At 36.1% G+C, this 18194-nt stretch overlaps 1 protein-coding gene across 2 annotated transcripts in view; it reads right to left on the reverse strand.

Moving 5' to 3' along the window:
• Nucleotides 1–18194, reverse strand: part of LOC145670403 (thymidine phosphorylase-like) — an 81306-nt gene that overhangs the window by 37211 nt on the left and 25901 nt on the right. For both annotated transcript variants that reach the window (XM_081739046.1, XM_081739045.1), the window contains exons 3-4: nucleotides 11828–11908; nucleotides 2802–2993 (exon numbers count right to left, since the gene is read on the reverse strand). In XM_081739046.1, the coding sequence (XP_081595172.1) occupies nucleotides 2802–2993; nucleotides 11828–11908 (273 nt within the window). The remainder of the gene's footprint in view (nucleotides 1–2801; nucleotides 2994–11827; nucleotides 11909–18194) is intronic.

Below are 18194 nucleotides of genomic sequence, written 5' to 3' on the forward strand. Positions count from 1 at the left end.
AAAACCGTGACGCGACACAACACTCGACATGCTGCTTTAGATCTCTAACTGCATGTAGGAGGTGCACGTAGATATAGGTTGGTGCATTACTCAAGGGGGCGAGCTTTCTTGCTAAGGGGCCCTCTTTATTCTCTAATTTATTTCCGTATTTCCGTATTCCGGTCTCAGTATAATCGCCCTGAAGAGGAGAACGATGTGAGTTCTTGAAACGTCGGTCTATCGTCGGACTTCACTTGGCTGATATCCCGAGAACATAAATATAATTATTTTAGTTTCTGTAATAAATTTTTTGTCTAACAAATTAAAGCTAAATATACCAACAAATCAATATAATTGTATTTTAGAAATACAATACATACTGATTATCGGAACACTTCTCTAAAATACATAGGAAAAATTAATATGTTTGGCTATGTAGATACATATTAAAACAGTGTGTAATCTACGATGTCGTAAAAATCGTAAATTAGAAACAGTCTATTGTGTGAATGTAGTACTTCATGAATGTATGATACATTTGATTGTCCAAACTATTCGTGATTTCTCACAATGATTTGTTGTATAGATACGTATCTTTATACAGGTAGATATATTTTTAAAAGTGATTGTACTCTTTTCCTCTTCTCTGCCAATAGGAACTCTATGAATTTATAGTACAAAACTGGTATACGAATAATAATAATTTAACCCTTTAATTGGCAAGGATTGATAGCATTACCATTAAAGTATCTAGTTTGCTTTTATGGTTGAACCATGTCTTCCTGATCATAATTTCGTAATTTTTAAAGTATTTTTGTACTTTGGTTACAAAATACGGGCTGTTTATTTCAAGGCAACATTGCCATAAAATAGGTCTTATGTGTAGCTGCTGAGCAGCATTGCCCTATTATGGTCAAATATCATAAGAATACTCTCAGAAATTAGCAACAGTTTCGCTGAAATATTTTCCTACAGAGCAAGAAAACACACATAAAAAAAAAAAAGAACTTTCACGGAACGTAGGAGATAAAGCTTCTACAATACTAAATTTGACTGCCCCCTGTTGACGAAGATTAGAAGTATTTAAAGAAGCTACTCGCAAATCATTTATATGAATATTAAATGAAAGCAATAATGCCAACTAAATGATCGCTGAAGTTATATTTCGTGCGGATAACGCAATAGAATGTGATGTTGCTTGAGAGCAACAATGCCAAATAAAGGTTTAAAAAATGTATCTGTAATGTCATGTCTCGCAGGGCGCGCTGTATCTTTAATAACAGCAACTGTATGTGTTTATTGTACAGAACTGTGCCATTACAGTAGAATAAATAAAACATTTATCTTTGATGTGGTTCCGCAATGGCGCCTTATGTACCTTTCACAAATTCTTTGCGAATAACAACTGTAAGAAAGTAATTTTAAAAACTTGTACATTTATTTACTTGTATTTTGTGATATTTCGGAAGGCGCACAGGGACATGTCTCAGTGGGCCAGCTCATGCTTGCTCCACATTAAGTATTTTGAGTCTTTTTCTCAATTCCTTATTTAAGGTCTCGCAATAGAGGCCTTTATTCATCCTAAAGGCTTCTTTCGCCATTCCTATCCTTGCTTTTATTTCACGTCCACACTTCATATCATCAATAATAATACCACTCAGGTATTGAAAAGTAGCCACTTGTTCTCCACTCACATTGAATTGTAGTCCCAGTTCCTCATATGTGTGGGCACTGTTCGCCTCAATTGCTGCCTGAAGATCTTTCATTTGGTACATGTGTTGATCTTCTGGAACGTGGTGCGTCTTTGAGTATTTCGTCACCGTCCTTAAACTTGTTAAACCACCGCTTCACTGTCCGCGTAGTCACGACACCCTCACAAAAGGCCTGGCATATCTTCCGCCCCGCTGCAGCGGCGTTTGACCCCAGTTTGAACTCATACAACATACACGTCCTTATGACGCTCTGTGGAGGTTCCATATTCATTCTGTCCTTACGCAAGTTCACGGTGTAACTGAATTGCCACAACCAGGTAGTATGTTAGATATACCCACACCAACAACTGACCTTCGTCTTATCCTGATTTGCATTCAACTTACGGTGTGAGGGCCAATGGAATACAGACCTTCACAAAAAGCGGCAGAACTTTCTTGGTTACTTTTATACATAGCCGAAACTGTAACACATATTTATACTCTTATATATATATATATATATATATATATATATATATATATATATATATATATATATATATATATATATATATATATATATATATATATATTAGTTAGTTATATTAACAAAATACACTGCTAATAAGTTGTCTTTTATCTTTCCCTGAAGGTGGCATACATACTCTCTACACGCATAAAGTTTGTATGGAATTGAAATTCTTTATATTAATCAGTATGAGTTAACATTAGTCAGTCACTATTTTAATGATTTTCATTTTTTTCTGCTTTTCAAACTTTGTATGGATAAGACCAGGGATGTAGCCAAGGGGTGGGTTCTGGGGGTCCCGACCTGCCCCGAAATCCCGACTTTTCTGTAAATTTATTATAAATTTAGGAATGATTTTTATAAATGTTAATATAATTTATTCTCATATTAAATTTGGACCCCTCCCGAAAGCTTTGGACCCCATCCGAAATAAACTTCTGCCTATGTGCCTGGACAAGACTAACAAGAGTATTGTTTCTTTATATTAAATAACACACACACTGCATGCTTCAACTTTTTCTGTGGCTTATAGCACTTTTTTATCCCTTGAGCCTGTGCAGGGCTTCAAGCTATTTTATATTTAAATACATGATGATCCTCACCTGGAATTGACTCCAATTTATCCAAAGTTCCTCCAGTGAATCCAAGACCTCTTCCTGATATCATGGGTACTTTGAGTCCACAAGCAGCTAGTGCTGGAGTTAAGACAAGGGATATCTTATCTCCAACGCCTCCAGTGCTGTGTTTGTCAACTGAGATAGACTTCCACTCCTCAGGCCATTCTAATATGTCACCTGCATGGTCAAAAATAAATATTAAATTAATTATTTTAGGTTCAGTGTAAGCTTGAAGTGTATGTAGACAGATATTTTATTGACGAAGAATAAAAAACAATGTCATTGAGTTCTAATTTCACAACGTTTAAATGGCCAAAGTACTCGAACTTATAAAGTTGAATCTCATATGTTCGAAACCCCTGCCTATTCCATCTCAATCTCATAAAGTGAGCGTAACGCCAAGTGAACGTTGTATCGTACAAGTGACCAGTGGCGAAGGGTGATAGTTTCAACAGGGTAGGCCCAATGTTATAATAATAATAATAATAATAATAATAATAATAATAATAATAATAATAATAATAATAATAATAATAATGTTTATTTATGTGCAATGAACAGCCTAACGGCAAAAATACAGCACTTTATCAGACAAGATAAACACATATTAGATACAATGTAAGCTACATACTAAACCAATAAAACAATGATAAAATAAAGTAAAATAATATCGGATTAATAATTCCTTGTAAAATTAACACCAAATATTTTTTTAGTCTCAAAATAGTCGTCATAAATACTAAAAATAATATTTGTCATGCTCTAAAATTCATTCTTTTATACTGATAAAAAATAAATTAAACTAAATTAAAAGAATTAGTCAATTTTCTTAAAATTACAAATTTCGGATTCAAAGGAACTAATGTTGATCTATTTCTCGTATTATACATTGGTACCCTTATACCTATATTATGCAAGCAATAGTCTCTATGATAGCTATTGTCTAGTAGTTGCTTAATAAAATCTCTTTTAATAAGTTCTCTCCTGTCGCTCAATGCCTGCAATCTTCAAAATTGACACCAGTATTCATAACTACGTGAGTAGTAATCTCTATTCATTTTATAACAGTGACGTAATAAAGCAGTTTTGTACTGACTCAATTTTGTTTGCCAATGTTATACCTACACTATTCCAAATAATAATAATAATAATAATAATAATAATAATAATAATAATAATAATAATAATAATAATAATATCTGCATTACTTATATCATCTTGTAAATTAATTCCAAATGTCAGTTTTTCTTCTCATCAAGTAGCTATATCAATTGCTTTCTTCTTGAAAGCTGTATCGTTGACTAATATTCCTCAGAGTTCATTTCTGTAGCGCTAAAGATAACACACTAAGTCTGTTGTTACTCATTATATTCCTCTGGAATGTTTCGATTTTCTTCGGGGCACCTATGCGCTTGTCTTACATGGTGTTGTAGTAACTGGAATGCTTGAGTACACAGGTAACAAACGAAGTCAATGATAAGATGTATTGAACAAAATTAACAGGTCGAAGATAGTGCTTTCCGTCGTAAAACATGACTGTCAGTTCATTCCGCAGCTGATTACCGTCGAAAGTGGGACACAGTTTAAGAAGATTCTCTAGTTTCGTCCTAGCAAAATCACTATTGTAATCCTGAAACTGTTCACAGTCAGGTAGTTCTGAAAATTCCAAAAGAAAATAAATCACATCCACCCGAGCTTCAAGTATATCCAAAATTTCGTAGGAAAGTAGTTTTTAAACTTTGCTTTTCCTTATCACCGAACTGCAATGAACTAATATTTTAACAAATCATGTACAGTTTCTTGTGAACGCACTCAATGTTTGCATCACTCCTTTGTAGCTAAGCGTGACATACTGGAAGTATATTTTCTTTTGCAATATATGAAACAAATTATCGATAGACATAAAGGGCCTTATGCATAGTCGTTTTAACGCGTGATTAGTACCATATTAAAAAGTTCGACTAACATATGTTTCCTGCGGTAGTCAGGCTTTTAGTATGACGCTAATCAAACGCCAAAACGACTCTGCATAAGGCGAAAATATTTTACTACAGAAACACAAGACAAATTCACATGACTAACATAATTGTAGACCATCGACAGCACCTATTCGATCCGGATCTCAATTTTCGTAATGAAATTCACGTATGTGACTCATAGCTGATCTTAATTCGCCGTAATGCAATTTAATTGTTTCAGTTGGGTGTGATCGAGTAGGGAAGATGGACTATCACATTACCTGAGTTTCACAAGAAACATATGCTGTTTCGTCTGCTTGTAAAATTTCGACTTTAATTATATTGTTCAAAACACATGACAAACACTCAATCAAGTAATTTTGTATGTCACTTACAATATCTCAGAAACACATACTATCTAGTCAATTCTAATAAATACAACGAGTTTGCTATCGTATGGGTATGCGTCAACGAAACGGAATAAAGGAGAATTAGTGTGTGATAATAGGCGTAGCACCTTTACAATCGCTTGTAACAGCTTTTGCGTAGCGTTAGGTCCGCAAACTTAAGCAAAGTTGGTACGGAATGGGGCCCACATTCCCTTACTCTTTATTTGTTTGACATATCGAATCGAAATCGAAGGTCTCGAGAGAAATGCTTTATGTAGAAACGAATGTCGATAAGCGCTGAGGCCGGTCTCTTTCGCAGCTTAATACCAACACGTTCTGTCGCGGGATTTTCTGAGTAGCTTGGCAGTCGTTCTACTGTCGCTTGAGCAATGCCATCTGTCCAGGTGGCATGGCTTGAGACACTGCTCGCTGAGCCTCCCAGCAGTGGTGCTAACTGCAATTTCTTCATCGGACAAAAATATTTTCTTAACTTTGAAAATTATCATACATTCTGTCTAAGGAAAATGAATTAATTATAAATCATAATTTCTGAAAGTAAATGGGTAAGCCAGGCCTCAGAGCCTCTTCCCACCCTTCGCCACTGCAAGTGACATGAACTTGAGATCGAGTGAACATGATGCCGAGGTAATGCTGCAAGCACGAGGTGTTTGTAGGGTGTTATCTGATTGATATAAGCACGAAATCGAGTGAGAGTGATATCCGATAGATGTAAGCGTGAAGTTAAGTGCTGAGTGCAGACTAATTGATGTAAGTGTGAAGCTGAGTAAGCGTGATATCACAATATAAGCGTGAAGTTGAATGAGCATGATATCTGATAGATGTAAGCGTGAAGTTGAGTGCTGAGTGCAGACCAATTGATGTAAGCGTGATATCACATTAATATAACTGTGAAGTTGAATGAGCATGATATTCGATTGATGTAAGCGTGAAATTGGGTGCTGAGTGCAGACTAACTGATGTAAGTGTGAAGCTGAGTAAGCATGATATCACATTAATATAAGCGTGAAGTTGAATGAGCATGATATCTGATAGATGTAAGCGTGAAGTTGAGTGCTCAGTTCAGACCAATTGATGTGAGCGTGATATCACATTAATATAAGCGTGAAATTGAATGAGCATGATATCCGATAGATGTAAGCGTGAAGTTGAGTGCTGAGTGCAGACCAATTGATGTAAGCGTGATATCACATTAATATAACTGTGAAGTTGAATGAGCATGATATTCGATTGATGTAAGCGTGAAATTGGGTGCTGAGTGCAGACTAACTGATGTAAGTGTGAAGCTGCGTAAGCATGATATCACATTAATATAAGCGTGAAGTTGAATGAGCATGATATCTGATAGATGTAAGCGTGAAGTTGAGTGCTCAGTTCAGACCAATTGATGTGAGCGTGATATCACATTAATATAAGCGTAAAATTGAATGAGCATGATATCCGATAGATGTAAGCGTGAAGTTGAGTGCTGAGTGCAGACCAATTGATGTAAGCGTGATATCACATTAATATAACTGTGAAGTTGAATGAGCATGATATTCGATTGATGTAAGCGTGAAATTGGGTGCTGAGTGCAGACTAACTGATGTAAGTGTGAAGCTGAGTAAGCATGATATCACATTAATATAAGCGTGAAGTTGAATGAGCATGATATCTGATAGATGTAAGCGTGAAGTTGAGTGCTCAGTTCAGACCAATTGATGTGAGCGTGATATCACATTAATATAAGCGTGAAATTGAATGAGCATGATATCCGATAGATGTAAGCGTGAAGTTGAGTGCTGAGTGCAGACTAATTGATGTAAGTGTGAAGCTGAGTAAGCGTGATATCACAATGTAAGCGTGAAGTTGAATGAGCATGATATCCGATAGATGTAAGCGTGAAGTTAAGTGCTGAGTGCAGACTAATTGATGTAAGTGTGAAGCTGAGTAAGCGTGATATCACAATATAAGCGTGAAGTTGAATGAGCATGATATCTGATAGATGTAAGCGTGAAGTTGAGTGCTGAGTGCAGACCAATTGATGTAAGCGTGATATCACATTAATATAACTGTGAAGTTGAATGAGCATGATATTCGATTGATGTAAGCGTGAAATTGGGTGCTGAGTGCAGACTAACTGATGTAAGTGTGAAGCTGAGTAAGCATGATATCACATTAATATAAGCGTGAAGTTGAATGAGCATGATATCTGATAGATGTAAGCGTGAAGTTGAGTGCTGAGTGCAGACCAATTGATGTGAGCGTGATATCACATTAATATAAGCGTGAAATTGAATGAGCATGATATCCGATAGATGTAAGCGTGAAGTTGAGTGCTGAGTGCAGACCAATTGATGTAAGCGTGATATCACATTAATATAACTGTGAAGTTGAATGAGCATGATATTCGATTGATGTAAGCGTGAAGTTAAGTGCTGAGTGCAGACTAATTGATGTAAGTTTGAAGCTGAGTAAGCGTGATATCACAATATAAGCATGAAGTTGAATGAGCATGATATCTGATAGATGTAAGCGTGAAGTTGAGTGCTCAGTTCAGACCAATTGATGTGAGCGTGATATCACATTAATATAAGCGTGAAATTGAATGAGCATGATATCCGATAGATGTAAGCGTGAAGTTGAGTGCTGAGTGCAGACCAATTGATGTAAGCGTGATATCACATTAATATAACTGTGAAGTTGAATGAGCATGATATTCGATTGATGTAAGCGTGAAATTGGGTGCTGAGTGCAGACTAACTGATGTAAGTGTGAAGCTGAGTAAGCATGATATCACATTAATATAAGCGTGAAGTTGAATGAGCATGATATCTGATAGATGTAAGCGTGAAGTTGAGTGCTCAGTTCAGACCAATTGATGTGAGCGTGATATCACATTATTATAAGCGTGAAATTGAATGAGCATGATATCCGATAGATGTAAGCGTGAAGTTGAGTGCTGAGTGCAGACCAATTGATGTAAGCGTGATATCACATTAACATAACTGTGAAGTTGAATGAGCATGATATTCGATTGATGTAAGTGTGAAATTGGGTGCTGAGTGCAGACTAACTGATGTAAGTGTGAAGCTGAGTAAGCATGATATCACATTAATATAAGCGTGAAGTTGAATGAGCATGATATCTGATAGATGTAAGCGTGAAGTTGAGTGCTGAGTGCAGATCAATTGATGTGAACGTGATATCACATTAATATAAGCGTGAAGTTGAATGAGCATGATATCCGATAGATGTAAGCGTGAAGTTAAGTGTTGAGTGCAGACTAATTGATGTAAGTGTGAAGCTGAGTAAGCGTGATATCACATTAATATAAGCGTGAAGTTGAATGAGCATGATATCCGATTGATGTAAGCGTGAAGTTGAGTGCTGAGTGCAGAGCAATTGACGTAAGCATGATATCACATTAATATAAGCGTGAAGTTGAATGAGCATGATATCCGATTGATGTAAGCGTGAAGTTGAGTGCTGAGTGCAGACCAATTGATGTAAGCGTGATATCACATTAATATAACTGTGAAGTTGAATGAGCATGATATTCGATTGATGTAAGCGTGAAATTGGGTGCTGAGTGCAGACTAACTGATGTAAGTGTGAAGCTGAGTAAGCATGATATCACATTAATATAAGCGTGAAGTTGAATGAGCATGATATCTGATAGATGTAAGCGTGAAGTTGAGTGCTCAGTTCAGACCAATTGATGTGAGCGTGATATCACATTAATATAAGCGTGAAATTGAATGAGCATGATATCCGATAGATGTAAGCGTGAAGTTGAGTGCTGAGTGCAGACCAATTGACGTAAGCGTGATATCACATTAATATAAGCGTGAAGTTGAATGAGCATGATATCCGATTGATGTAAGCGTGAAGTTGAGTGCTGAGTGTAGACCAATTGATGTAAGCGTGATATCACATTAATATAACTGTGAAGTTGAATGAGCATGATATTCGATTGATGTAAGCGTGAAATTGGGTGCTGAGTGCAGACTAACTGATGTAAGTGTGAAGCTGAGTAAGCATGATATCACATTAATATAAGCGTGAAGTTGAATGAGCATGATATCTGATAGATGTAAGCGTGAAGTTGAGTGCTCAGTTCAGACCAATTGATGTGAGCGTGATATCACATTAATATAAGCGTGAAATTGAATGAGCATGATATCCGATAGATGTAAGCGTGAAGTTGAGTGCTGAGTGCAGACCAATTGACGTAAGCGTGATATCACATTAATATAAGCGTGAAGTTGAATGAGCATGATATCCGATTGATGTAAGCGTGAAGTTGAGTGCTGAGTGTAGACCAATTGATGTAAGCGTGATATCACATTAATATAAGCGTGAAGTTGAGAGCTGAGTGCAGACTAATTGATGTAAATGTGAAGCTGAATAAGCGTGATATCACATTAATATAAGCGTGTAGTTGAATGAGCATGATATCCGATTGATGTAAGCGTGAAGTTGAGTGCTGAGTGCAGACCAATTGATGTAAGCGTGATGTAACATTAATATAAGCGTGAAGTTGAATGAGCAAGATATCCGATTGATGTAAGCGTGAAGTTGAGTGCTGAGTGCAGCCCAATTGATGTAAGCGTGAAGCTGAGTAAGCGTGATATCACATTAATATAAGCGTGAAGTTGAATGGGCATGATATCCGATTCATGTAAGCGTGAAGTTGAATGAAGACCAATTAATTTAAGCGCGGAGCTGAATAAGCGTGATATCTTATTAATATAAGCATCAAGCTAAGTGAGCCTGATATTCGTGTGATATAAACTTGTATAATTTTGAGTGAGCATAATATAAGATTTTTCATGTGGAACTGAGATTAAATGAGCATGATTTTGGATTAATAATATGAGTATAAGATCATGTAAGGTGGTGTCTTAAGCGTCTGATTAAGTGAAATAGGTAAAAAGCGTGAGATTAAGTGAGGTTTAGTTAAAGTGAACAAAGCGTGATATTAAGTGAGATTAGGTTAGAATGGACAAAGCGTGAGATTGAATTAAGTTAATTTAGAGTGGACAAAACATGAGATTAAGTAAGATTAGGTTAAAGCGGACAAAGCGTGAGATTAAGTGAGGCTAGGCTAAATTGGACAAAACATGAGATTAAGTGAGGTTAGGTTAGAGTGGACAAAGCGTGAGATTAAATGAGGTTAGGATAAAATGGACAAAGCATGAGATTAAATGAGGTTAGGTTAAAGTGGGCGAAGCGTGAGATTAAGTGAAGTGAGATTAAAGTGGACAAAGCGTGAGATTAAGTGAAGTTAGGTTGAAGTGGACAAAGCGTGAGATTCCATTATTTCTTGTTGAGAATATTTCTTCAGACCCATTCATTTTAAATTGCTGTAAGTAATATTATACTACATACGCATATGCATATTAGACATACAAACATATCTACGAGAACTTACTTAACTCAAAAACAGACAACCAAAATAATCAATTCAGTTCATTTCTCCTTAGCTTATTCCTGTTTCGCCTACAGCAGTCCTGCTGGCAATTTATATCAGTATCTTAATCTCATTTTAGATGTAAGCGGATCAGAAACTCCTGTTTGGCCCATTCCAAGATATTTATTTCCATTTTCTCTGAAATGCTGAATTTTATTGTGTGAACTTGGATTTTGTTAGTTAAATAGTAGAAAACAGAAATTCCTGAATGTTAGGCGAAACAGGGATAGCCTACACGGAAGTTTTTGTTTCAGTTATATCTAAGATAATGATATAAATTAGCTGTAGGGTAGTAGGTGAAATCTTAAATAAGCCAAACAAGAATTCCTATTTTGCCTACGTCTATGATGAGAAAGGGATAGTGGTATAAATTACTGGCTGGGTTGTTTGCGAAACAGGATAGCCCAAGTAAAAATTTTTGTTTCGCCTAAGATGAGGTGAAGATAATGTTACACATTACTGGTAGAGTCATAGATGAAACAGGGATTGGCAAAGCAGAAACTCTTTTTTGGCCCATATCTAAGATAAGAGAAATAATTACGTAAGTTACTAACAGGGTTGTAGGTGAAACAGGAATAGGCCAAGTAGGAATCGGTTTCGTCTAAGATAAGATAGAGATAATGATATAAATTATTGGCAGACATATAGAACAGGATAGGCCAAGTAAGAATTTATGTTTCACCTGAGATGAGATAGAGATAATGATATAAATTATTGGTAGAGTTATAGGTGAAACAGGGATAGGCAAAGCAGAAACTCTTGTTTGGCCTATGTCTAAAATAAGTAAGATAATGATGTAAATTATTGGTAGGATTGTAGCTGAAACAGGAATAGGCCAAGTAGGAATTTGTTTTGTCTAAGGTAAGATAGAGATAATGATATAAATTTTTGGCAGAGGTATAGATGGAACAGAATAGGCCAAGAAAGAATTTATGTTTCACCTAAGATGAGATAGGGATAATAATACAAATTATTATTCGAGTTATAGGTGAAACAAGGATAGACGAAGCAGGAACTCTTGTTTCGCCTATATCTAAGATAAGAGAGATAATGATAAAAATTACTGGCAGGATTGAAGGAGAAATAGGAGTAGGCCGAGCAGAAAGATATCGTTATAATTGATATGAATAAATAAGTTTTATTTTTCGTGCGTTTCAGAGCAAATTAAGAAATTATGTTGTTACGCTTTACCTGAATGCAAGAAGGTAGATGTTAAATTCACAGTCTCTTCGTATGAAAGACCACGAAGAAACATTGCCATTAACATAGCACCTGGAATTAAAACAAAAGAATCATCATAATAAAAAATGTAATACTACGGTTGTTTTATATACACCATGGATCACAGCCCAATAATTTATGATTTTGTATAAAGAGCTATGTACTATATTGTATCTATGTGTGCCCGTTAATGTCTCAAGAAATTCCAAACCTATTTTTCAATCAAATTTTCAGCAATGTCTTCATTTGAATTTCGGAGTGATTGTACGCTATTTATCATCACTTTGATTCGATCGGTAGCGTAAACGATGAAGCATAGCGTGTGAACAACCTATCATTATATGCATAATTGTATTTATATTATTACTACACTTCCCCAGGTAGCAAATAGAGTTCTTCATACGTGTCAGTTTTACAGATGAGGTTAGATTTACATCGAAGTTGCATCACTCGAGTGTGAAGTAATGTCACGTGGTATTAGCATGGGGGGGAAAGGTGGAATTAAACAAGCCATGCCGGGCTTCTAACCCCCTTCGCTCGCTGACGCTCATAGCATAAGACTGAAGTTGCTATGTTTCACAACGTAAGTAAATCACTTTTTGTTAATCAATAAAGTTGTGTGTGCAAAGTGGACTAATTACCAGGTGACATTACGTCACGATCGGATGGTGCAATTTCAATGTAAATTTAACTACAGCTCATTTTTACCCCCTTGGACACCCTTTGAAAGCACTGTCAAAAAGCAGAAATCCGCTTATGATCCGGTAACGGAATTTCCTGTGGAACATTTTTATCTATGCTATTAGTTGAGATAGTCATAGAACTACTTTTGGACATCTAAAAGGATAACTAAGTTTTTTTTATATTTTTCCTATGCTATTTTATGTAACTTTAGATTTAATAATGTAGAGTACTGTATGTGTTAAACTAAATTTCGGACATGCTCAATAATCCGGCACCTTTCTTTGCAAGGAATGGCTGGATTAGTAAGCATCTAATATATTGGATCATGACAAGCTCATTCCAATGAAATGCAAAGGAAGTTCTGTGGAAATTTTCATTGTCGTTACAGTTTCTACTCTAAGTCTGAATGTTCTAGGACAAGTAAAGAACACAAAGGCCTTCCACAAAACAGGACGTCTCGTGGAAATGTTACAGTATGAATATCTTTTGATTCGGTAAACACAAAGGCTCAAAATTTGATATACAAAAATTTCTTGCTACACCGAAAACAAGTAGCGTAAAGCACAAAGAAATCACTTCAAAATTACAGAAGTTGTTAGAAATAGGCACGTAAAGCGTATACTTCGCTTAATTACATAAAAAGTTAACTATTTTTTTACATTTGCAATACATGGACATGAATCGCGTAAACTCTGAAAAGAGTTTCAGATAGAGATCATATAAAACATACATTTTTTTTTTTTTAATTAGGCTTGATTACCTTGCGCACTGAACGCGCCAAACATGTCATTCGTATATATATATTTTCAAAATTCCATCTCAAAGAAGCAGGGAAGGAGCCTACTTAATTATCCATACGTTTTATATGGATCAATAGATGCATTATAACGTTACATGATTTGGTATATAGGGTTCTTAGTACACAGCATATAACTCTTGTTCAATTAGATGAATGCTGGAAATTCCATCTCGAAGGGCAGAGGTGACGTAAGTCAATGAAAACTTAATCCATGACCCATTGACCCATCACCCACTGTGACCCATCATGACCCACCACCAACCGTAACCCACTCAGACCCACCACCCACCAAAATCAATCGTCAATAACTCTGACACATGATCTACGCCCTCATCTCCACTGACTAAAAAGTTTACATTCGTAACAAAACGAGGTTGTGAAATCATCACTAATCGGAGTTTGAACTTCTACGGTCAATCGCTCAAGCACCGCTCTGTTACAATACCAGTGGATCTGACCTTTACGATATAAAATGGTAAAATGTTTGTCATGGGCCATATAACGATGAATATGAATTTAATTATCATACACAATTATTTCCTTGTTGAATTACAAATAATTTTCAGTGGAAAATAGGATGAAATTTTAACAGTCTCAAATAAAGGTAAAATAGACCAACGTAAAGAAAGAAAAAAGTGCAAAATTCGATTATGTCTTCGAAGCCAAGTAGCAAGTCCTATAACTATTATTACAATTACAAATATCAATACCCAAAAGTGCTTAAAGTTCTTTTTTCACTTAGATACGAGAGCCACTATTTATATTTTGAGCCTTGGCAAAACTGATTGTAGTTAGGCGCTATTTTTGGTTTGCATAGAAACGTTTGACATTGTTGATCATAAGGTACTTCAAATGTTTTGTCAATAGCTTTATTTGTGTTGTTTACGTTGACTTGAAGATTGCGTGACAACAGAAAAATGGAATTAACTCGTGAAAATTTTCGTGCAATGATTTATTACGATTTTCGATGATGATTATCAAGACAAGAGTGCATCGATCAACTTACTTCCATATTTGGCGATAAAGGTCTATTCTTTGCCACGGTGAAACGCTGGTATAACAATTTTACTCGTGGCCGCCATTCGCTCACTGACGAAATTCGCGAAGGTCGTCCAAAATCAGTTGTTATTCAAGAAAATATTAATGCTGCGCAAAACCTAATACTGCAAGATCGTCCTGTGACATACTGTGAGATTGAGGCAATCATAGGCATTAGTTCCACCAGCATATATAAAATATTACATTATCATTTAGCTGTGAGAAAAGTTTGCTCTCGTTGGATTCCACATAATTTTGACAAAAACCCAAAAAGAAGCTCGCGTAGATTGGTGCACACAAATGCTCAATAAATACAATGGCGGTGCTTCGAAAGACGTATATAAGATTGTAACAGGTGACGAATCATGGATATATTCATATGAGCCGGAACGTAAACAGCAGTCGACTGTATAGGTGTTCCAAGATGAACCAAATCCAACAAAAGTTCTTCGCGCCCGAAGCACATCGAAACAAATGGTTTTTCATTGCCTATTTTTCGGGAAAACTGATCATGTGGCACTGTGCCTTTAGAGGAACGTAGAACGGGCAACTCTGAGTGGTACACAACAATTTATTTGCTGGAGGTCTTCGGTCAGATACGGAAAACAAACAAGCGCCGTCGGATCATTCTTCATCAAGACAATGCGAGCTCTCACACATCTCGTCTAACAACTGACTACATGGACACTCAAAACAAAATCGAATTGATGGGTTATCCTCCGTACAGTCTTGATTTGGCACCCAATGATTTCTTCTTGCTCCCGAATGTCAAGAAAAAATTGCGTAGACAACGACTTTCGTCGACAGAAGAAGCCGTTGGTGCTTTCAAAACTATATTATGTAGATGTCTCAGGAAGATTGGAAAAAATGCTTTGATAAATGGTTCGAACGAATGCAAAAGTGTATTGAACATAAAGAAGAATATTTCGAAAAACAATAAATCAATTTTCAATGACAAATTACTGTTTTTTATTGTTAGGCTCATAATATAAATAGTGGATCTCGTACACGAATTTCAGTAAGTAAATAGAAACAAACGAAAAGGAATTAAAATAGAGGCCTTGAAAGTAGATCGTAGACAAATTCAGCAGTGATAAGAAGGTGTTGTATACAATGTACTGAGCAGAGTGGGTCAAAGGGTCGGTGGGTCAGAGTGGATCATGATGGATGATGGGTCGCAGTAGGTCACATCCTATTCACCCATGACACACTGATCCATTCACAAATTTTGATCCACTCCATATCGGGGGGTGAGAGGTTGAGTTGATTTTTAGTTTAGCGTCCCGTTCAGCAGCGAGGCTATATGAGACGTGGACCTACTGATTAACGTGGAATCCGAACCACATGAGCTCCGCCGGGAATCGAACCCGGGTCTCCCACGCCAAAGGCGCGTACGCTAACCGCTTAGCCACGAAGGAGCTCTCGGGGGGTGAGAGGAAGAGAGGAGAAATTTATCTAATACCAAATGCTTTTTCTAAAGCAACTGAACATGAAGCTATTGAACGAAATGCGTAGAGCATTCTTTGTAAATAAAACACGAAAATCATATTTAATTGCACGATTTTTGAAACAGAATGGTAAAGAGGTAAAGTTAATTATAAATACATGTTCCTCCTAAATTGTTATACATAAAGGTAATACATGCAATTTGATATTTATCAAACCTAATTACTCAGAGTAATATTCAAACGCTTAACTACCAGCTTATATTAATAGTTTATTTTTTTAAAAAAAGAGAGAGAGAGAGACGGATCTGTTAAACATAAATTTAAGAGGCAAAAAACTAAAAAAAAACTACATATAAATATAATTTTGTAAACGTTTCCAAAAATTTAGAGATTCTTATTTTTATAAACATAGAAGAAATGTCAAAACCTAAGAAAAATTATGCCTATGTAATATACAAATCAGTTAAGTCTAGCCTATAAAACTAAGCACAAATTAAAGGTTCAAATCTCAAAAGCTCACTTAACCCTCCCTGACAAAACTAAGTGGAAACTAAAAAGTCCATGTTCTTGAAACTTTGGGATTTTGTGATCTCCCATTCCATAGTTTTTATGTGAGTAAGTTTCTAAAATATTTGTTTCCATGGATCAACCTATTCCCCTTTGTTTACTTTGTCAATAATAAGAACTCAACAGTGATAATTCAGAATAAATATTACAAAGCGTTAACTTGCCGTGAACAATTTCACGATACTACAAGCATAATTACATCAAAATTAGCATGGGATGTGTTACTAAACAGTTAGACAGTTTAAAATTAGTGGAAATGAAACCATTGGGAGTCGTGGTTACGCATCTGGCATTTGTTGCACTTTAAAATATACGGAAAATATTGTTTTATGTTTTCTGCATGCTCCTTACACTGAATAATACTCATAGTAATGTATTCACTGAATTCAACATACAAATTAACAAAAGAAGAATTGCGAGCAATTAAAACACGATATGCAAAAAAATGAAATGAAATCTTTGCGTTTTATGTCCGATGGTTATACCAGTTAGGATAAAGGAGACGGTGCTAATGAGAAATGAATGAAATGGTGGAATGAAGAAAGTGAGAAGAAACGGGAGAACCTCGAAAAAACCAACACACACGGTGTTTGTCCACCACAAAGCCCACTATGCGCGAGCTGGAATCGAACCATGGACCCCATGCACCAGAGGTGAACGCTCTACAATTGAACCACCACGGCCCTTTAAAATATGATATGGAAAATACTATTTTTAACATTAAACTAAATCTCTCAATAATCAAATCTTTTTAGAGTAAAAGATTGCAGTGGACATTTTAGCTCATCCTCCCCTTCTCCTAGTCTACATTGAAATGCACAGGCCCTTCGTCCTTCCAAGGTTAAGCCTAGGGAAGCAGTCGTAGCGTTCGGGCGTGTGTTAACATCGCTCCAGGAGTCAGTCATCTGTGACAAGATGGGAGTAGATACCTCAACTTGGAGAACTCGGATAGGGTTATTTGTTGTGAGAACTAAGTTCCAGTGTTTCAAACGTCGTGCAAATTCTGATATTTGTGGTGCTGTGCTTAAACTCTTGTTTTTTGGTTTAATAATTGCAGTGCTACTTGTAATTGGTGGAGTGGAAGTAAATCCAGGCCCTAAGTCATTAGATGACTTATACAAAAAGCTAGAAGAAATGGACTCAAAGATAAATGGAATATACAGTGTGACTAATGACCTAAATAATAAGCTGCAAGTAGTGGTGAATGAACTCAATGCTGTTAAAAAGGAGAACGAAGAACTGAAAATTCAGTTGGCTGCTAACAGTGAACTCTTGGACAAATTAGAAAATCATTCAAGAAGAAATAATCTAATATTTCTAAACATTGGCGAGTGCGAAGGTGCGGAAACTTGGGAAGAATCTGAGAAACGTGTTATAAAGTTCGTCACAGAGCAATTGAAAGTGGATCTAAACGCAAGTGAAATAGAAAGAGCTCATCGTCTAGGCCGCGGACATAACAGACCCATCATTGTAAAGTTCTCTTCCTACAAGAAGAAGAATGTAATATTAAAAAATGTATATCATGCTAAGGGAACCCCTGTCTCAATTACCGAAGATTTCTCTGCCTCAGTTCGTCAAATTCGCAAAGAACTAACTGTCTTCATGTGGGATGCCCGTTCCAAAGGTGACCATGCAAAGCTTCAATATAACAAGTTAATTATAAATAATAAGGCATTTACTCTTGAAAAACTACAACAAAATAGTGCGACGCCATCAAAGCAGGAGGAAATTCCGAAGAACGTAAATACAGAATTTGCAACACTACCAGTGGTTAACCAAACCCCAATTTCAGTGAGTGCAT

Source organism: Thermobia domestica, chromosome 14 (genome assembly GCF_964235325.1).
Source record: "Thermobia domestica chromosome 14, izTheDome1.hap1.1, whole genome shotgun sequence".
In the NCBI taxonomy this organism is placed as follows: Eukaryota; Metazoa; Arthropoda; class Insecta; order Zygentoma; family Lepismatidae; genus Thermobia; species Thermobia domestica.